Raw genomic sequence first — 22,929 nt, 5'->3', positions numbered from 1 at the left:
CTCTGTGGGTCCAAAATTACAGTCACCTATTCATCGGAATGCCCGAATAAGAGGAATCCGGACCCTCTTTCTCTTCGGTCTCTCTCTGCTCTGATTTCAGTAGCTCCCGAATCCTGAACGCTTTGAAAACCCAGATTCCATCTTGGATCTGTTGAGTCATGGGCTCCGGTATCTCTCTCTCTCTCTCTCTCTCTTCACGAAAGTCTTTCTTGTGATTAGGGTTTCTAAAGAGTACTGAAGGAAGTGAGTGAATGCCGCATTCTCTATGCATAATAGCATTGCGTGTTGTTTGTGTGTTTGTATGCAGATGCTGATATGGAGGATTACGGATTCGAGTACTCGGATGAGGAACCTGAGGAACAGGACGTCGACATTGAGAACCAATATTACAACTCTAAAGGTACGATTAACTTTCAGTTTTCTTCTCAGCCTTTTCTCTTTTTGTACTGAATGGTTTTTGGTTTTATTTTCCTAACTTTTTTTGTTAAAAAAAAAAAAAAATTCAGGTTTGGTTGAGACAGATCCAGAAGGAGCACTTTCGGGGTTCGATGAAGTTGTTCGCATGGAGCCTGAGAAGGCCGAGTGGTGATTAACCGAAATAACTTTGTGCTCTAAAATGTTAATGAGTTTTGGCAGCCCTAGGTTTTTAAATTCTTCGTTGCTATTCGCACTTTTCGTTTTCTGGTTTTTTTTTTTAGAGGAAATGAGTTGGGATTCGGTGAGAAATCGGCATAATCTTGAGTGTTTGGGTGAGAAGGAGAAAATGAGCTCTCTATCGTTCGTATCAATCCTCTGGTTGTCTTATTTTTTTTGTTCTTTTTATTTTTTATTTTTGTGTTCCCTTCTCGTTTTCTATCACAATACCGTCTCCATTTAATTGTGAATGAAGTATGATGCTGGAACCGATGGCAACTTAATGAATTTAGTTCTATTGTTTAGGTAGCTACTTTTCTGCCTATGGGGGAAAGCTTTGTCTTACAAAACTATGCAATTTCAATTCAGCTCACAACGTATGATCTGGGAGGGAATTGGGGCAATATAGAATAACATGATGAATCATGTTCGACTCCATATCAGTGGTTATTGTGGCACCTTAATACTAAACTGGATAAAGTGGTAAAACAAATTTGATGAAATTAAACATTATTTGACTCCATATCATTTTGTTATTGGTTATGTCAGTTTGACATTGGAATTCCTTCTGATGTATTTTATTTCTGGTTGCTTTTGCGGGTTCATGAAGTCTTAAAACAATAACGGTTGAACTTGAGTTAAGAGTTGACCTGGTGGTTTAGAGCTCTTTGCATCCATCAATTTGCACCTATATCCGTTAATGCTCCTTATTTTGTGAATGTACACTAGCGATATAAAAAGATGTCTTGTTTATGGTGAATATGTGCATTATAAGCTTTATGCTCATGTCTTTCCTTTTCCATTGCTCTTGAAATCCTATCCCTTATAATTTAATTTGTTACCAGGGGGTCAAGTTTTGTACTCTAATCACTTGTGTACTTTGTCGGCTTTCCTACTAAATTCAGTGGGAATTTTTTCGTTTATTTGTTTAAGTTGGTGGAAGTTTGTGGTGAGTAATAGGCAGAGGGTGAGATTCTGGAGGCTAGTTGGCTGGGGGAAGCTCCCTGGAGATGCTGATTCCTAGGGTACATTCACTTTCTAGAAATCACCGAGAATATTTTTGGTTTTATTGCTCCCACTTGTTACATCTATGCTCGTCAAGCCAACTTTGCCTCTTGGCTGTATTGCAAGGTGTGCAGATTCTGTTTATTTTCCTTATAATTTGAAGGTCAATGGTAAAGGTCAGTGGTAATCTACAGTTTGAAGGTGGAAGAGTTTATTTCACTGTTAGAAAGGTGGAAGAGGGTTCGTCTGTTCCTCCCAGAACATTTGATTGTTCAAGGTGGTTTACATTCAAATCTTATGGTAGTTCTTTTTACAATAGATTGGCTTCCTTTTGTTTTTTGCATAGTTTAGTATTAGCAATATGTCAGTTTACTTTATGTGGTAAACAATGTGTTGGTTAATTTTTGGAACATAAAAGGAGAATTTCTTAGTATTTCAAGCGGGTTTGTGCGGAAGATCTTTGGGATTGAGTTAGATTTGGTCAGCGTTGTGGGCATCCGCTTCTGCATGTCTCAGGAGGAATTTTTTGTTTCTGCATCTGTTTTGTAGATGTCATGGCAGTGTTGTTAAGTTGTTTGTTTTTTGACTTTTTGCTATCAGGAGTTAGGAGTGTTTTGGTTTTATTGTAATTTTTGTGTGAATGTGTGTTTAATGTTTTTGTACATAGCTTTTGATATTAAAAGTTTCTTGTTCTTCTTCTTCTAGTTAATAATAATTGTAGTAGTAATAATAAAATTAATATGTTGCAGGGGATTTAAAGCCTTGAAGCAAACCGTGAAGCTCTATTATCGTCTGGGGAGGTATAAAGAAATGATGGATGCATACAGGGTGATGTTGACATACATCAAATCAGCAGTAACAAGGAATTACAGTGAAAAATGTATAAACAATATTATGGATTTTGTTTCTGGTTCAGCTAGTCAGAACTTTGGTCTCCTGCAAGAGTTCTATCAGACCACTCTAAAGGCCCTCGAAGAGGCAAAGAATGAGGTCATAATATAACCTTGTTTTATCATTAGTTTTTTCTTTCCAATATGATATGTGAATACAATATTCTGATGTCTTGATGCAGAGACTTTGGTTTAAGACAAATCTTAAGCTTTGCAAAATTTGGTTTGATATGGGTGAATATGGGCGAATGAGTAAGGTAATCCGTTTGTTTGGATGACACCGTTTATCATCATATTGTGCTCTGATTGTGATCTCAAAAGGCTGAGAGTAATCTGTGTTGAACTATTAGATTTTGAAGGAACTCCATAAATCCTGTCAAAAGGAAGATGGTACTGATGACCAAAAGAAAGGAAGTCAACTCCTAGAGGTTTACGCTATTGAGATTCAAATGTACACTGAGACTAAAAATAACAAAAAGCTTAAGGTAAGAATCTTCTATGGATGACGTGCATATTTAAGCTCTGTATTTCGCTCTTACTCTATGTCATATGCATTTTTTGCTAGTCTATGATGTAGGACTTGGATGAATTAAAGAACAAAGATAATAAAGGTTAATTGAATTACACCAGCAATGGCGATACTCATCACTGATGGAGGACAAATAATAACTACAAAATAAATTTCATTATTTACTTAAGCTTGAGTTGATCAGTTTTGGTTTTCAGGTGTTGTTTCACTTTTATATTTATTACAATAGCACAAGTGGGGGAATTGGTATTACTGTGTAAGCATATGTCTTGGTTTGTATGTATGATTCATCATTTGGTTTGATCTCTGCTATTTTGTTAGTATTATTTTTTTCCTTATCCTTGCGTGTATGATTCGGCATTTGCTTTGACCTCTAGAGGTTGATGCGAATTGTCATCTTCTAGAGGTCAATTTCTTTGATTGTTTATGAGGAATAGAGTGATTGGATTGGTAGTGTATGGGACTCAATTGACTCCTCTCCCCCACAATATACCCAAGCGGCCCTTACCCAACCCTAAACCTAAAAGAATTGCATGTATAAATAAACCTTCATATATCCATTTCTTCCAAATTCACCAATGTTCAAAAGTGTCCTAGCCAAGCACCAAGTGCATATATAAAACAAAATTTTATATAGTCAAACGTTTACATGTGCAATTTTGAAAGATTTTGTTTGTATCCCTCATGACCGTTAGTCAGTATTGTCAACAAGCATGAATATAAAAGTTTCTCATGATGGTGTAACAACATATACATTTTGCTTTAGGGGAATGTAGCCCATTTAAAGTATAAGGGAAGAACACCTCACCATTGAATGAATTTTGATGGGAGAATATAATGGATTTTTGTAGCTTGTGTGCCACATTTTGTAAAAGGCTAACAATGCCACCTTACCATTCTCTTTGTAGGGAATAATTCATCCAGCAATTTACTTTTTATTATTTTCTATGTTCCTGTTTTCCGTTGTGATTTGGCAACATCTGACTCTAGATTGGATGCAGCAATTATACCAAAAAGCTCTTGCAATCAAGTCAGCAATACCTCATCCTAGGATCATGGGAATAATTCGTGAGTGTGGGGGTAAGATGCATATGGCTGAGCGTCAGTGGGCAGATGCAGCCACAGATTTTTTTGAAGCCTTTAAGAACTACGATGAAGCTGGGAACCAGAGGCGTATACAATGCTTGAAGTATGCTCTCCAGCGGCACATCTGTTTTCTTTCTATTTTTCTCATTCATTTAGACTTGTTAATAGGTGCCCATTTTGTCTGTGTGTCTCTCTCTCCCTCATGTATGTGTGTGTATAGAGTGTTGATAGCTTTAAAAAGTAGAGGTCAGGCTATTAATTCTTATGTACTATAATCTATGAGGCGTATGAAACTTAGATTATAAGGTAATAATGATGGAGTCTAGTTCATGAAATATCTGCCAACTCAAGCATGCATCAAGTCAAATTTTATGTAAAATGCACATACTATATTACTATTTGGATAATAAGTACCATAATTGGGATTTAAGACGATGAATCTTTATGTCAAGGGTATGTTTGACATTGTTGACAAATAACTGTTTTTAAAGTTTAAATTTATTATCCAACACGTAGCATGTTTGATGTGTCGCCTTAGTACAGATCTAAATATAAATTTTTAGTGATATATGATGAGAAATATTCCTTAGGTTGATATACTGCAGCCATCCATGACTTGATCTGGACCGGGTTTTACAGTAGATTTAGTTTGTGGGGAGTATTACACATTTTTTACTAATTTTTCCATATTCAATGTGCATTGCTTGACAGGTACTTAGTTCTGGCTAATATGCTGATGGAGTCAGAAGTTAATCCATTTGATGGTCAAGAAGCGAAGCCGTAAGCTATAAAAACATTTTTTTTTTATATTTATTTTCAAGTTTTTGCATCTGCCTTTGTTCTTATGATTTCTCTTCCACAGGTATAAAAACGATCCTGAGATCTTGGCAATGACAAATCTGATTGCAGCATATCAACGAAATGAGATACTGGAGTTTGAGAAAATTCTTAAGGTGTTATTCTTCACTAACCTGATGTTACGTGAATAGTTAACCTTTCCTAGGTGTTTGTGTGTTTCTTTCATTTTTCCTTCGTCTCTTTCTTCACTTAGTTGAGTTGGTATTTGTACTTTCTCAGAGTAACAGGAGGACAATTATGGATGATCCATTCATCCGAAACTATATTGAAGATCTGTTGAAGAATGTTAGGACACAAGTGCTGCTCAAACTTATCAAGCCGTACACAAGAATTCGGATTCCCTTCATATCAAAGGTGATCCATAGGTTCTGTCTTGTCGTATTTGTTTTCCATTGCCTTGTTGTGCTTGTTTAACTGTTCACAAATACTTGATGGGTTTTATTTTATACTTTAATTTATGCATTTTTCCAATACGGCCACTGCTGCTGCCATTATTAGCTTCCTCATATCACCTGTAAACTTACTAAAGTTTGTTGATGTTCAGGAACTTAATGTTCCGGAGAAAGATGTGGAGCAACTTTTGGTTTCACTTATATTGGATAACCGAATTGATGGACATATTGATCAGGTGAACCGGCTCTTAGAGCGTGGTGACAGGTCTGTTTCCTTGACTCTCTACTTTTTAATTCTTAATCCATGCATAATGGATCATGGTAGATGTTAATGCTTTCTCTTATCGATTCCCACTGATTCATTTGTGAACATTGTGTAGGTCAAAGGGAATGAAGAAGTATGCTGCCGTAGATAAATGGAACACTCAGCTAAGGTCTCTTTACCAAACTATCAGTAACCGAGTATATTGAGAATGGCATATATAGTTTAAGATCTGTACTGTGCCTTATGTTCTGAGTTGAGCTCCAACTTTTACCCCTTTCGGAGGACAAAATGCTGGATGAGCTGTGAATAGACTTAATTTTTGGGCTTGATAACTTCATGCATAAGCTGCTGATTTATTGAGCAGTATATTCTCAAGTATTTGGAGTAAGTAGAGCCATTTTTCGACGTTCAATTTAGGAGGGTTGTTTAATGGGTGCTTTTGGGTTACAATACTTTCGGCTTGTATTCAGAAATACCACAAAAACAAAGCGGTCCCTCCGTAACCAGTCATCCATAATATCAAATATATCATTTTCGTCTTTGTTAAACTTACCAAGGGCTATAGTCAGAGTGATAATTAATGCAATTTAGGAGGACTGAATCAATTCAAATCTTGGATTTTCGAATTGGGAGAGATCCAGAATTCTCACTATTTCTTAGATTCATGGACCAAATTCAATTCAGTGGGATCTTTTATTCACATTTTTTTTTCCATCAAGAACGTTTTATAAAACTCTTGGACTCCCGAATTTGGAGTATCCTTCTTTCATGCAATTCACATTTACAGGGTTCAACAAGCAATCGATATTTGACGATCAAGGGTGTAGTACCATTTGTAGTAGTGGTCCTTATGCGGCAATTCTGCCAAGATCTCTTCTTTAGTTGGGGGAAGAATCCGCACGAATCGGATATTTTGAGGAACTTATCGAGTGAGAATTGGTTAGACAATGTGTGGTTGTTAAACAAGGATCGGTTATTTTGGCAAGGTATGGAATGACTAAAAATTACAATTTTTATAGGGATATGTCATCTCTAGAAGTTGCACTCATATTATTGGGGCTTTGCCTATAATAACTGAGAAAGGACTTCCTTTCTATAAGACCAACTTCAACCCTAAGTGCTAAAGCCTATTTTTCCCCTTCTATTCCCCCCCAATCCATTGCAACCCAAGTGGAAAATTAGACCTAAAACCTAAAACCTAAAACAAAGCCAGAAATAGCCCAGGATTTAGTCCAGAAAATGATGTAAGGTGATCAGTGGGACCCCACCCATGTGGCCATGTCCCCATGATTTATTGAATTCGATGGCTGAGATCGAATTTAATCAAATCTAACGGTAAAAAAAAAAAAAAAAAAAAAAAATCTAACGACCTAAATTTAACAAATGGCTAAAATAATTAAAAAAAATATTTAACTCAATTTTCACCCAAATTTAGTGATTTTTCAATATTTATTGGAATCTAAATATTTTTTTGGTTAAAATGTTCATCAAATTAAATTAGGATAGTGTACATAATTTTTTTTTTTTTTAAAAAAAAAAAAATTTACTTAAAAGAAAAAATTAGCCTAAATTTATTATTTAATAATCTCGGGCTAAAAAATTTAGGCTAAAAGGGTTGGAACAAAAAAGCTATTTCTGGGTTAAAACCTAAATTTTCTGGGCTAAAAATTTTAGGTTTTAAGCCATATTCACCACAAATGTAACTTAGTTGTCACTGTAATTGTTAATGTTGCTTAAATATAACTATCAACACAAATTTAAGAACCAAGATAATTGTCAATATAACTATTAATATGATCATCTGGAACTATAATAATCCTTCGTTAGAATGGGATTCAACTCAGCACCTTTCCTTTTGACATATATCGTCAAGAATTCCTAACTATTGAATGAGAACAGGTTCATCTTCGAAGTATTTTTTCTATTGGAGCATCCCTAATTCCTTTTATCGAGCATAATGATGTGAATTGAGCTTTAATGAATTTTAATATGCAACGTCAAGTAGTTCCACTTTCTCAGTTTGAATGATTCTTGTTATTAAATGATTGAACAACTGGAAGCAATTTACTTACAATACTTAGTTGACATACATCAAAAGTATATAATGAATTTATTTCTCGAAATTCCTTTAAATTATGGGGGAGAGAGATTCAAAATTATGTTTATATTTAGAGCATTTATCTGATCTCTCAAATTTGGATGAAATATTGATTACTGCGACATGCCACAAGTCTTCAAACTCAAAACTGCTTAAAAACACAAACTGGGTAGATTTGACTCTAAACACAATTTTTGGACGAATTTTGGTTCTAACTTGACTCAAAACATTGAAAACACAATCTAAAACAGATTTTAACTAGTTAGACACTCTAAAATAAAGGGGGATTTGGTTTTGGACGAAAATAAAGTAAACATAACAAGACTTTAAACTAGGAAGATTTGCACGAATTTGGTGAAATTAGATGGATGATGGCCTAGCTAGGAGGTCTTTCTCCACACATGACATACTTGCATACAAAACAATCTCCAGTTGCTTTTTCAATGAATCATTAACCTCAACACCCCAAGTTAATTAGGTACGCTTAAATTAACTCTCAGATTTTCCTTAGGTCATTGAATTGAATGGAATTAGCGCATTGCAATCAAATTATTCCTCAAAAGTTCTCTACATGAAAGCGCATAATAGAAAAACAATCAAAGATCATTAAATTCTATGAAAATCATAAGTGTTGATGAGGCACTCGTAACTATGAAAGCGCATGATACTTATGCCAAGAATTTACTTCACATGATTGTGACTAACAACCTTAACTACTTATGAATATAAGTTCACAACGATTAGGTGAAGCTTCCTTATATCCTAGCATCAGATTTATGCATGCAAATTAAGTGTGCACTCTCAACCCACATACACAAACAAGTTTTAATTCAAATAGATAAGTAAATTGAATTCACAATTCATGAAATCACAACTGGAAGTAATCAAATCATAATGCAAATATAGCCATGGTTTCGAAATTCCCCCTAGCCAAAAGGGGATTAGTTCCTCATACTCACAAAGCAAAGATTCTTGAATTTAAACATTGAAAAACACAAGAAAGATTACACCTAAAACGTTCCAGCAACTTCAAGTCGAATGGCATGCACGTCTAGGGCTCTTCTCCTTCTTCTTTGCTACGACACAAGATGTGTTGGTGGTTTTTGGGGTTTTGAATGGTGTATTCTTGTTTAGGATGATGAATGATGGCTGATTAGGGTGAAAGGGTGCGGCAGATTGTGTATGGAGGTGTGAGGATTGAATGAATGATGGAGAATTAGGGTGGAAGGTTGCGGCAAGGGGTTTTCTGAATAACATGAGGGTTGATGCGAATTTGTGGCTGATAACATGTATTTATAGTTCGGCCAACCCTAGGGTTAATTAGATTAGGGTTACAACTTAGCTGATTTTATGGATTAGGGCCCTAGGGTTCGGCACAAGTAACTTAAATCCACTTAGGAGAGGGTTTGGCCCAATTAATTTCAGAAAAGGATTTGTGTAACCCAAATCCACAAGGAATGAGGCCCTATAAATCAGAATCCATAAGGGATAAGGCCTAGAGGGGTGCGGCACATATTGGAGGGAAAGAGGGAATGGCTTGCAAGGCAAGGCAAGGCAAGGCCTTCTAGAAAGGAATAGGCGCCACATTTGTAGGGTTTCTAGAAATAATGTGCTTTTGTGGCTGATTTGGGACTTCTAGAAGGGAATGCTTCTCGAAATAGGTTCTAGAAATATCTATTTAGGTCGCCTTGCAGCTAGGATTAAGGCATGATAAGGTTATGATAGGATAAGATAAGATAAGATTTTGGATAATCTTAGATAAGGTTGGATAAGGTTTTGGATAATGTTTCCTCTTTTGAGCTAATTCCTTATCCCCTTTGTCTTGAGTTTAATTTTTTCATCTTCTTATCAAATTTCTAGCCTTTTGAACTCCAAATTTGTCCATCCATGTTGGCCCATATACAAGCTATCCATTTAGTGCCCAAAACTGCTCCAAAATGCACCGAAATGCACTTTCTTGGTACTTTAACACTTTGGACCTACAAACACACGAAAATGAATTGAAATACTACATTAACTAAGAAATAATAACAAAAATGCACAAGAATAAGCTAGCTAAGTCGCCTAAATATGCTCCTATCAAATTCCCCCACACTTAGCTTTTGCTAGCCCTCGAGCAAAACAAACAAACAAAAGAAACAAAACATATAATCTAAACCTTCCAACGTTTGCCTCAGGGATTTCCAATGAAACATAACATGTCAAAGATCACCACTCACATATAATTAAGCAATCCTTACCCTCGAGCATACTTAATCATAAGTCACCATTCACTAGCTCACATTTAATCAATTAAAACAACATTTTGAATGTAGTAACATGCCTTAGAGAATTCCTTCAATTCCTCACCGGATATACTCTCTATTTTCACTCAGATTTTCTGACTACACTCTCTACACTAGGTATATGTGAGAAGATTGATGTAAACATGTAGACGAGCCATTCACATATGTTTTAAATGAAGGACGCACTTTCTGGAATTAATAATGCATGTATATATATGATCTCATGAATGGAATGCTACTACTTAGATACGGAAATGATGTGATATATAATAGCACACAAATTAAACCCTCTTTTTGACAATTGTAGTATAGATATAAGTAGGGATCGTTCTAGGCTGAGGATTAGGAGGGATTGCTAATCTAATGAAAATTGACTCAAAGATATAAAAATATGCTTCAAAACACTTAAACAAACTCAAAAGACTCTTAACTAAACTTATATGACTCAAAACAAACTTAAAAGACTCAAACTAGACTCTAGGACTCAATTTGGACGAAAATAGGTTTGGTTTTGGCTCAAAATACTCAAAAACACACTTTAGCTCAGATTCTAACCTAATTGACACTTAAAACAAAGTGGGGTTTTGGTTTTGACGAATTTGAACTAAAACAAAACAGAAACTAAACTAGACAAAGTTTTGAACGAATTTGGGGAATATGGATGGGTGATTAGCTAGCTAGAGGATACTTTTCCACACATGATACATTCGAACACAAATTGATTTCCAGTTGCTTTTTCGATAAACCATGAACCTCAACACCCCTGATTAACCATGACATCACTAATTAACCCTCAGATTTTCCTTTAGTTATTGGATTGGATGACATCATACGACAACCCAAAGCATTCTTCAAAAGTTCCCTACATGACATCATAATAGAGATACAATCAAAGATCATTACGTTCTATGAAAATCATAAGTATTGACAAAGCACTTGTAACTATGACATCATGATACTCATGCTAGGTGTCACATCCCGGCCCGGGGTGGATCACTTCCCGGGCCCGCTCCACCACCGTAGCACGATATTGTCCGCTTTGGGCTTACCATTCCCTCACGGTTTTGTTTTTGGGAACTCACGAGCAACTTCCCAGTGGGTCACCCATCATGGGATTGCTCTAGCCCCCTTCTCGCTTAACTTCGGAGTTCCTACGGAACCCGAAGCCAGTGAGCTCTCAAAAGGCCTCGTACTAGGTAGGGATGGGAATATACATTTAAGGATCACTCCCCTGGGCGATGTGGGATGTCACAATCCACCCCCTTAGGGGCCCGACGTCCTCGTCGGCACATTTCCGGCCAGGGATTGGCTCTGATACCAAATTGTCACATCCCGGCCCGGGGTGGATCACTTCCCGGGCCCGCTCAACCACCGTAGCACGATATTGTCCGCTTTGGGCTTACCATTCCCTCACGGTTTTGTTTTTGGGAACTCACGAGCAACTTCCCAGTGGGTCACCCATCATGGGATTGCTCTAGCCCCCTTCTCGCTTAACTTCGGAGTTCCTACGGAACCCGAAGCCAGTGAGCTCCCAAAAGGCCTCGTACTAGGTAGGGATGGGAATATACATTTAAGGATCACTCCCCTGGGCGATGTGGGATGTCACACTAGGAATTTACTTAACATGATTGTGAGAACTGATAGGAGCATATTCATGCGACTTAAATGGCTTGTTCTCGTGCATTTACGTTATGTTTCTTTAGTTATTTTAGTACTTTAAGCTATTTTCGTGTGTTTATAGGTCCAAAGGGCTAAAGGAGCAAAAAGATGCATTTTGGAGACTTTTGGAGCACTTTTGGGCTAAGGATGGATAGCTTATGCTTGGAGCCAAAGTGTTGGACGAAATTGAAGACCTAATTGAAGACCAAAGTGTTGGAACCTTGTTCTCTTTAGTTTTAGGACATTTAAAACCTTTCCTAATCCCAATCATGCCATGCATAACACACATCCATTCTAACACATTGTCATTGCACATGCATTTCCTTCATTAGTTAATTCACATGCTCCATACTTATCATCACCACTCATTACTTATCACATATCATCACCACTTATCACTTATCATTCACCACTTATCATATCATACATTCATTTATCACTTATCATAATCATTCACTTATCACTTAACATATCATACACTTATCACTTATCACTCATAATCACCTACAACATCCACCTACTTCACCTACAACATCCACCTAATTCACCTACAACATCCACCTACTTCACCTACAACATCCACCTACTTCACCTACAACATCCACCTACTTCACCTACAAATGACATAGCCATATGTTCCCTCCACTACTCCTATAAATACCCTTGCATTCATTCATTCAATTCACATCTCATTTCATACACAACACACCACAAACACTTCCATTCCTTCTCTTTGCTGTGAGTTCCCTTGTAATCCAAACACCATTTTTCCATTTCCCTATTAATCCAAACACCACTCCCCAAACCATTCACACCATCAAACTATCCTTAGACCTTGTGCTACAACAACGAGGAAGAGAAGAGTGCCTAAACGTTCATACAATTCAAGTTTGAGTTGTTGGAATGTTTAGGTGTTTCTTTGATTTCAATGTTTAAATTCAATTCTCTTTGTTTGTACGTATGAGGAATGGAAGAGAAGAGTGCCTAAACGTTCATACAATTCAAGTTTGAGTTGTTGGAATGTTTAGGTATTTCTTTGATTTCAATGTTATAATAAACTAAACCCCCTTTAGCTAGGGGGTGATTCGAAATATATGTTTATGCTTGCATTTTGATTTGATTAATTCTAATTGCGTTTCATAAGTTGTGGTTCAATTTGTTTAACCGTTTGATTGATAACTTATTTATGAATGTTTATTAAGAATGTGCGCTTAATTTTCATGCTTCAATATGACGCTAGAATATAAGTGAGTTTCACCTAATAGTTACGAACTTATATTCACAAGTAGTGGAGGTTGCTTATAAACAATCGCGTTAAATAAATTCTTGGCATAAGTTTCATGCGTATTCCATAGTAACGAATGCCTCGTCAACACTTAAAGTTTTCATGATGCTTAATGATCTTTGATTGTATCTTTATTGTGCTTTTCACGTAAAGGACTTTTGGAGAATGTTGTGAATTGCGTTGCGCTAACCCATCCAATTCATTAACTTAAGGAAAACTTGACGGTTAATTTAAGCGGACCTAATTGACCCGGGGCGTTGAGAATTAATGATTTGTTGAAATGCAATTGGAAATCGTTTTATTATGCAAGTATAACATATGTGGAGATGAACCCCGTAGCTAACTTTCCATCCATTTGTTCTTTCTTTTCTTGTTTCTGTTTTCATGTTTAATTTAACTTGTTATTCAATTATGTTAAACATGTGAAACTAATTTCTTTTTAGTTAGAGGCGAATTTGAAGCCATGGACATATGTTGGTTATGATTTGATTTACTCCAGTTATGAATTCATGAACTTTAGATGTGGGTTACTTTTTTGTTTTGATTAAGAACTTGTTTATGTATGTGGGTTGAGGCTCGACACTTAATTTGCATGCCTAAGACTTGATGCTAGGATATAAGGGAATTTCACCTAATCGTTATGAACTTATATTCATGAGTAGTAAAAATCGCTAGTCACGATTGTGTTTAGTAAACCCTAGGCTGGATTAACATGCGTATTCCATAGTTATGAATGCCTAGTCAATGTTTATGATTTCCGTTGAACTTAATGATCTTTGTTGAATGTCTCTATCATGCGTATTCCATGTGAGAGACTTTGATTAGGAATAATTTGGTTGTAATGCGTATCCCATTCAATCCAATGAATCTAGGGAAATCTGAAGGTTAATTTAAGCGGACCTAATTAACTTGGAGCATTGTCATTCATCGTTTGTTGAAGTCATAACTGGGAGTCAAATTATATGCTTATGTTCATGTGTGGATAAGGAACCCTCTAACTAGTTTTTCATCATTCTATTTCATTAATTTCGTTTTTTTTTAGAATCTGTTTTAATTCCAAGTTTCTGTTTTAGTTTAAATTCATCCAAAACCAATCCCCCATTTATTTTAAAGTGTTAGATTAATTAGAAATACATTTAGTTTGTGTTTATAAGTGCTTTGGGTACTGTTTGAGTCTTTTGGTTTGTTTGAGTGTTTTAAAGTTTAGTTTTGCAATTCTTTGAGTCTAGTATAGTGTTTTAAAATTTATTTTACGTTTTTGAGTCAAATCCAAGTGATTAACAATCCCTCCTAATCCCCGGTCCAGAACGATCCCTACTTGCATACTTACTACAATTGATAAAAAGAGGGTTTAATTTGTGTGCGTATAAATCACGTATCAAATTTTGGCGCCGTTGCCGGGGATTAGAAAATTTGCTAATTCCTTGGATTGTTCGTCTTTATTATGTATTTTAGTTTTAGTTTCTGATTTGTGTTTTGTTTCTTGTTCTAGGTACTAGTTTATGACTCGGAGTTCTCATCCGATTCGTGAACATATCCTGGAGTGATTGGGTTCTTCGTCCGGCTGCAAGACGTAAAAGAAAGCGCTACTTGGGAGGCAACCCAATGAACTAAATAAAACAAAGCATGTTCATAAAAAAAAATAAATAAATAAATTAAAAAAAAAAAAAAAAAAAGATACTAAACATGGAGAAAGATGGAGCTTCACAAAGGTTGTTTACGTGAAGCCCCACTACGAGGCGTCGGAGCGGAAGGCATAGGAGCAGGAGGCATAGAAGCAGGAGGCATAGAAGCGGGAGGCATCGGAGCGGAAGCCCTCGGAGCGGAAGGCATCGGAGCTAAAGCATTCCAGGCCTCAATACTTGGCCAAGCGCTGGATGACCCAGGAAAAATATGCCTCTGGAAGTAAGCCGCAAGCCTTTGACGGTCACTTTGACGGTCACTTTGCATACGACCATTGGATTCTTGCAGCTCATCAAGCTTCCTTTTCATGCCCGTCGAATAGTTGTTTGCAAGCACATGCAAACTTCTATTCTCGTACTTAAGCAGTTTGATCTCTTGCTTAAGACTTTCCACCTCCGCCATCAATGATTCCACCTGACGGGAGCGGGCAAGCAGGCGTTGGCCCATGTTGGACACAGAACTCGCACACTGAACACTAAGTGCGAGGGACTCTTGAACGGCCAACTCATCGGACCGTCCTGACAGCAGCCTACTATCTTTTGGAGTAAGGAGGTTTCTAGCTACTATTGTAGCTGTTGTGGCGTCCTGCATCACAGAGTCTTCACCTGTAAGAAGACCGTTAGAAGATAAAAAAGAAGGATGCCATACATTACCTTGACGGGGCGCAACCGGATCGCTGCTGAGACTCAAATCTAAGCTAAGGTTCGATGGGTTTGCCATTTTTCAAAAGTGTTCAAAGAGATGGGGTGGATGGAGTTAATTCTCAAAGGGCCGGAGTCGATTTTCAAAGAATGGGAAATCTTCAGAGTGTGTTTGTTGTGGTGATCGATAGCTCTATAAGAAGCCAAGGCGATGCGTCCATCGATTCAAAAAGCCGGAATTTCCGGCGTAAGTTAGGCGACGCGTTCTCGGCTTTTCAGAAACGCGTTCAACTTTGTCAAAAGTTCACGTGGAGGTCATCATCGCAGCTACACTTTTGCCGACAAGCGTAAATTTCGGCGACACTTTCTCTGCTTTTCAGAAAACGCGTGCAGCTTTTTCAAAAGGAGCCGCATCCGCACAACTACGTGTCGTTTAGAAATCGAAGGGCCGCCTGCTCAAAAATCGAAGGGGCGTCGTTCAGAAATCGAAGAGGCGCCACTATCTCTATATATGTCAACCTTCGTCTCTTATGGCAAGGCAAACTTGAAGAAAATGCCCAACTCTTCCTCACCTCTGAGGTCGCACTCCCAGCAAAGCCTTTCGAAATACTCAATTCTTCCTTCTTCCCCAATGATGATACCAGATGCCTGGAGTACATATGACCCAGGTGGAAACAGCACAACAAATACATGTGCTGATTCATTCACCGCTTCTTCAAAAGCAAAGGTATCTCATATCATCAAGGTCTAAAGCAAAAGTATCTCATATCATGCTCTTTCCCTATCTTTTCCTTTGCCCTTGTTATTACTCGCATGGCAAAGTAAACAAAAGCAATCAGAGGCACTTGGAGTCAGTCTTCTGTTCTGGAACCGACTGCCTGGAATCCATTCCTGATTGCTTACCTAGAGTTGCTCTCGAGTAGTCATCTTCAACGGTTGACACACTTCCGGAGAAGGGACCACTTCTGCAAGGGGAGCAAGCAAGGCAAGTGAAAATGATACATTGAAGCATGTGGAGACAAACATAGGCTGAGTTATCCTCCAACCCTTTTCAAAACGAATTGGAAAGATTGAACAAAGAAACAGACCAAAGGAGTAAGCTCAGACCTTCGGGGGAGACCAAAAGAAGCCTGCTGCCCAGTTCAAGAGTAGCACAAAGGAAAATCAACGATGGGAGCAGCGCAGTTCAAGAGTAAGCCTGTGGATTCACAAAGATCAAAGCCTCAATGCAATTACCAAGGAGAAGATGGAATTTACACTCTATAACCAGATTTGCGTCTCTAAACTCTTCTCTTTGATTAATTACATTCTGCCATGTTTAGTATGTTTAAATGTTTTTTGTGTGTTTACTTATGCTTTGTATGAATCTATGCTTAGAACATTGAGGACAATGTTTGATTTAAGTGTGGGGGGGTAACTAATGTTGTTAATGCAAATTCGTGGGATTTTATCACCCATAACTTCAAATGTTATTCCTCGCTGTTTTAAGGTGTTTTTAAGTGTTTTAGTGTGTTTTGTTTTATAACTCCGAAAATCACATAAAAATTTGAAGAAAATGTTTTGAAAAGCCTAAAAAGAGTGTTTTGAGTCATTTTTGTGTGTTTGTGTCTTAGGGTACCTTCCAACACAATGATAAGGATTTGGTTTATAATTGCATGACGGTTAGAAAGAGTTATGAACATAAAGAAAAGTTTGATTTACTCTTGGTAAATGCTTGGTTATGGTTATAATGTATGACTTCACATGCAATCATAAAAGAAAAAAAAAAAAAATTCGTTTTTGTAACATGCTTGAAGGAAGGAACTCAAACAAACACTACAACCCTGAGAGACTTGAGCCTATAACGTTCTTTGGAGAGTTATTTTCTGTGATTTCTTGTTTTCTAAAGTCGTTGCATGATCTCATTATTCTTGCTTGGTTGCTAATTAGAAGGCGTTTCATCACTTAGTTCCAAATGCTAGAACTTGCATCCATTCCATTCAAAGCATGATTGCATAATATATATCAAGATGAAGTGTGTAGTGAAGCCATCAACCAAATAGCCAACCCATGCACTATATATTGTAGGTCATAATCCCCATTGAGCCATCGTTAGCCTTTGTTATTTGTTTATCCATATCATCCCTACCTAGCCTAGATTAGGACCACCCATACCCTTGTTCTTAAAGCATAGTAAGCATGATTTAGAGGGAATCCTTTCGATTATGCAAAACAACAAGTGTGGGGGAATTTTTGTGTGTGTGTTGATATGCCACAAAAAAAAAAAACAAAAAAAGAAATAAGGCATGAGTGAGAATAAAAAAAAAAAAAAAAAAAAAAAAAAAAAAAAAAAAAAATTCGTGGAAAAAGAGTATGAAATAAGTGAAAATAAGCTCACATGTTTATGGTAGTTGAAGAAAGGGTCCAAAACGTTGAATATGGCCCTAAGAGTTGTGTGAATTTTCCCCTTGTGTGTCTAAGTGAGTTTCTGCAATCACGAGTGATTCTAAGTGTCAAATTTCATTACTTTGCTTGTTATTGCCTAAAGAACGTTTGTTATCCTTACCTTTCATTGTTAGCCAATCACCCTTAACCCGTTACAACCCTTATGCTTCAATCTTGATCATTATGTTTTCAATAATGTGGAGTTTGGAATTGATGTAAGCATATGGTGTCCCTGGTTCTCGCATCTAATTAGTAGCATTCCTTTCATGAGATCATATTCATATACATTCCAGAAAATGCTTTCTTTGATATAACATATGTGAGTGTTAGAATTCATATTTACATCAATCTTCTCACATATAACTAGTGTAGGGTGTGTAGTCAGAAAATCTGTGTGAAAAACAAGTGCATATCTTGTAAGGATTTGAGCAAATTCTCTAAGGCATGTTACTACATTCGAAATGTGTTTTAAATGCTTAATTGTGAACTAGTATGTGGTGACTATGATTAAGAATGTACTTAAGTGTAAAGATGGCTAAAATCTGTGGGATTAATGATTTTTAACTTGTCATGTGCATTGGAAATCCGTGAGACGATTGTTGGAAGGTGTAGGTTGTGTTTTGTTCGTTTTGTTTTGTTTTTGGTTTCTTTTGTTTTGTTTTGCTCGAGGACTAGCAAAAGCTAAGTGTGGGGGTATTTGATAGGAGCATATTCATGCGACTTAAATGGCTTGTTCTCGTGCATTTACGTTATGTTTCTTTAGTTATTTTAGTACTTTAAGCTATTTTCGTGTGTTTATAGGTCCAAAGGGCTAAAGGAGCAAAAAGATGCATTTTGGAGACTTTTGGAGCACTTTTGGGCTAAGGATGGATAGCTTATGCTTGGAGCCAAAGTGTTGGACGAAATTGAAGACCTAATTGAAGACCAAAGTGTTGGAACCTTGTTCTCTTTAGTTTTAGGACATTTAAAACCTTTCCTAATCCCAATCATGCCATGCATAACACACATCCATTCTAACACATTGTCATTGCACATGCATTTCCTTCATTAGTTAATTCACATGCTCCATACTTATCATCACCACTCATTACTTATCACATATCATCACCACTTATCACTTATCATTCACCACTTATCATATCATACATTCATTTATCACTTATCATAATCATTCACTTATCACTTAACATATCATACACTTATCACTTATCACTCATAATCACCTACAACATCCACCTACTTCACCTACAACATCCACCTAATTCACCTACAACATCCACCTACTTCACCTACAACATCCACCTACTTCACCTACAACATCCACCTACTTCACCTACAAATGACATAGCCATATGTTCCCTCCACTACTCCTATAAATACCCTTGCATTCATTCATTCAATTCACATCTCATTTCATACACAACACACCACAAACACTTCCATTCCTTCTCTTTGCTGTGAGTTCCCTTGTAATCCAAACACCATTTTTCCATTTCCCTATTAATCCAAACACCACTCCCCAAACCATTCACACCATCAAACTATCCTTAGACCTTGTGCTACAACAACGAGGAAGAGAAGAGTGCCTAAACGTTCATACAATTCAAGTTTGAGTTGTTGGAATGTTTAGGTGTTTCTTTGATTTCAATGTTTAAATTCAATTCTCTTTGTTTGTACGTATGAGGAATGGAAGAGAAGAGTGCCTAAACGTTCATACAATTCAAGTTTGAGTTGTTGGAATGTTTAGGTATTTCTTTGATTTCAATGTTATAATAAACTAAACCCCCTTTAGCTAGGGGGTGATTCGAAATATATGTTTATGCTTGCATTTTGATTTGATTAATTCTAATTGCGTTTCATAAGTTGTGGTTCAATTTGTTTAACCGTTTGATTGATAACTTATTTATGAATGTTTATTAAGAATGTGCGCTTAATTTTCATGCTTCAATATGACGCTAGAATATAAGTGAGTTTCACCTAATAGTTACGAACTTATATTCACAAGTAGTGGAGGTTGCTTATAAACAATCGCGTTAAATAAATTCTTGGCATAAGTTTCATGCGTATTCCATAGTAACGAATGCCTCGTCAACACTTAAAGTTTTCATGATGCTTAATGATCTTTGATTGTATCTTTATTGTGCTTTTCACGTAAAGGACTTTTGGAGAATGTTGTGAATTGCGTTGCGCTAACCCATCCAATTCATTAACTTAAGGAAAACTTGACGGTTAATTTAAGCGGACCTAATTGACCCGGGGCGTTGAGAATTAATGATTTGTTGAAATGCAATTGGAAATCGTTTTATTATGCAAGTATAACATATGTGGAGATGAACCCCGTAGCTAACTTTCCATCCATTTGTTCTTTCTTTTCTTGTTTCTGTTTTCATGTTTAATTTAACTTGTTATTCAATTATGTTAAACATGTGAAACTAATTTCTTTTTAGTTAGAGGCGAATTTGAAGCCATGGACATATGTTGGTTATGATTTGATTTACTCCAGTTATGAATTCATGAACTTTAGATGTGGGTTACTTTTTTGTTTTGATTAAGAACTTGTTTATGTATGTGGGTTGAGGCTCGACACTTAATTTGCATGCCTAAGACTTGATGCTAGGATATAAGGGAATTTCACCTAATCGTTATGAACTTATATTCATGAGTAGTAAAAATCGCTAGTCACGATTGTGTTTAGTAAACCCTAGGCTGGATTAACATGCGTATTCCATAGTTATGAATGCCTAGTCAATGTTTATGATTTCCGTTGAACTTAATGATCTTTGTTGAATGTCTCTATCATGCGTATTCCATGTGAGAGACTTTGATTAGGAATAATTTGGTTGTAATGCGTATCCCATTCAATCCAATGAATCTAGGGAAATCTGAAGGTTAATTTAAGCGGACCTAATTAACTTGGAGCATTGTCATTCATCGTTTGTTGAAGTCATAACTGGGAGTCAAATTATATGCTTATGTTCATGTGTGGATAAGGAACCCTCTAACTAGTTTTTCATCATTCTATTTCATTAATTTCGTTTTTTTTTAGAATCTGTTTTAATTCCAAGTTTCTGTTTTAGTTTAAATTCATCCAAAACCAATCCCCCATTTATTTTAAAGTGTTAGATTAATTAGAAATACATTTAGTTTGTGTTTATAAGTGCTTTGGGTACTGTTTGAGTCTTTTGGTTTGTTTGAGTGTTTTAAAGTTTAGTTTTGCAATTCTTTGAGTCTAGTATAGTGTTGTAGACATCGAAATTTCAGTAAAACAAATGTTCACCAATGCATTAAAGTTTTGACGTGTCAAGGCATACATGGCATACGCCACGTGTTGTACAAATTGTACACATGGCGTGTGACTCAACAAAATAGGAAGAAATACCCTTGAAGGATTAAACAAGTTTTTCTTCTCATTTTGGGCATTGACAAGGTAAGCACACTTCAATTTCAATATTGCATTAAGTGAGAAATTAGGCCATAAGTTACACCACTTCAAGTTTAAAATGGTATTAAGTGGGAAATTAGGCCATAAGTTACACCACTTCAAGTTTAAAATGGTATTAAGTGGGAAATTAGGCCATAAGTTACACCACTTCAATTTCAATATTGCATTAAGTGGGAAAATTAGGCAATGGTGCTTGGAAAGGAAAAAAATATTTTGTGGTGGTGATTCATTCTCAAAGCCTATAAATAGGCTTCTCCATCAAGGTATCAAGCATCAAGGAATTCACAAATACATTTCTCTACTCCCAAAATGGAAGAGAATACTCCCCACAAGGGGGGGACCAAAACCTTGAAGCCTTAAAGCTCTAAAGCTCTCAAGAAAATCCCGAAGGATCAAGAAAGCAATCTTCGTTCTTCGTCAAATCCTCCTTCAAGATCAAGCCCCAACGGCCCTTGAAGAACTCCCACCAACTCAAGATCAAGCCCCGACGGGCCCTTGAAGAAAGTGTTCATCATTCATCATTCATCATCCGTTCATCCAAAAGATCAAGGAATTCACAAATACATTTCTCTACTCCCAAATTGGAGAGGGATCAAGGAATTCACAAATACATTTCTCTACTCCCAAATTGGAAGAGAATTCCCCAAATCCTTGAAGCTTTGAAACTCCAAAGCTCTCAAGCATCCAAATTCCCAAGAATTCCGAAGGATCAAGAAAGCACTCTTCGTTCTTCGTCAAATCCTCCTTCAAGATCAAGCCCCAACGGCCCTTGAAGAACTCCCACCAACTCAAGATCAAGCCCCAACGGCCCCTTGAAGAAAGTGTTCATCATTCATCATCCGTTCATCCTAAGATCAAGCCCCAACGGCCTTTTGGATCAACAACCTCAACAAACCCATACACCCATTCTTCAAGATCAAGCCCAACGCCCCTTGAAGATCCGTTCAACAACTGTTCATCCAAGATCAAGCCCCGACGGTCCTTGGATCAACAAACAAATCCACACATCTATTCTTCAAGATCAAGCCCAAAAGCCCTTGAAGAAAACCAACTGTTCATTCAAGATCAAGCCTCGACGGCCCTTGAAGAAAACCAACCGTTCTTCAAGATCAAGCCCAAAAGCCCTTGAAGATCCGCTCATCCATCAACATTCAAGATCAAGCCCCGAAGGCCCTTGAAGAAACTTACAACTGTTCATCCAAGATCAAGCCTCGACGGCCCTTGGATCAACAAATCTAGATCTTACGGAGATAGAATCAGAGGACCAAATTTAAGAGAGATCGTAACCCCAAAATCATAAACACAAAAATATTATTTTGTACACGTCATTCTGGTTTCTTGTTTCAAGGAATCTTTCGTGTTCACAAATTTGGCACGCCCAGTGGGACCATCTCTACCTCTCATCTCTGTCTCCGTTCAAGATATTTAAGCACAGTCCATGGCTTCAAACAAAGAACAAGTCATGACTATCGGCACTACCTCCATTGAAAAACAGTTGGTTCAGATGAAGGAAACAATTGCAAGGCTGCTAAAGACTGCAGAGGAGAAAAACTTGCAAACCGCCGGACTCATCAACCGTCTGGAGGCGCAACATGGCGTCAAAGTGAAACCAAGCTCTCTTCCAACTAAGAAGACCGAAGAAGGCTTTAACCCAAATGCCTACGAACTCATGTCAAAGGCTAGGCATGACTTTGCTTCCTCTTCAAATCTTGGAAAGAAGGTTTCAAACACCGTCAACGACAAAGATCGTGACC

General features: G+C 37.0%; 1 protein-coding gene across 2 annotated transcripts; it reads left to right on the top strand.

The window, feature by feature from the left end:
• Positions 1–122: 122 nt before the first annotated feature.
• LOC125476588 (COP9 signalosome complex subunit 2) lies at positions 123–6,210 on the top strand. 2 transcript variants are annotated; one of them, XM_048582860.1, is made up of 12 exons: positions 123–168; positions 308–400; positions 507–585; positions 2,388–2,628; positions 2,711–2,785; positions 2,879–3,013; positions 4,059–4,246; positions 4,855–4,923; positions 5,006–5,096; positions 5,221–5,355; positions 5,546–5,658; positions 5,774–6,210. In XM_048582860.1, exons 1-12 carry the CDS (start codon positions 159–161, stop codon positions 5,862–5,864), a joined length of 1,320 nt encoding a protein of 439 aa, XP_048438817.1. In that variant the 5' UTR covers positions 123–158; the 3' UTR covers positions 5,865–6,210. The 2 variants fall into 2 exon arrangements, with proteins under 2 accessions (XP_048438817.1, XP_048438818.1); XM_048582861.1 differs by lacking the exons at positions 123–168; positions 308–400; positions 507–585 and adding an exon at positions 1,791–1,915.
• The last annotated feature ends 16,719 nt before the right edge of the window (positions 6,211–22,929 follow it).

Source organism: the organism of the source record quoted next, unplaced genomic scaffold (genome assembly GCF_019419815.1).
Source record: "Pyrus x bretschneideri cultivar Hongxiangsu unplaced genomic scaffold, Pyrus_bretschneideri_v1 Contig199, whole genome shotgun sequence".
NCBI classification, from domain to species: Eukaryota; Viridiplantae; Streptophyta; class Magnoliopsida; order Rosales; family Rosaceae; genus Pyrus; species Pyrus x bretschneideri.
The sequence above is the reverse complement of the archived record's forward strand: the minus strand, read 5'-3'. Positions and strand labels throughout refer to the sequence as shown.

Excerpts from the sequence above, each read along its gene's own strand:
- LOC125476588 (XM_048582860.1), top strand. Across the intron at positions 5,097-5,220 it reads AGTTTGAGAAAATTCTTAAG|AGTAACAGGAGGACAATTAT; the intron begins GTGTTATTCTTC and ends GTACTTTCTCAG. Across the intron at positions 5,356-5,545 it reads GGATTCCCTTCATATCAAAG|GAACTTAATGTTCCGGAGAA; the intron begins GTGATCCATAGG and ends GTTGATGTTCAG.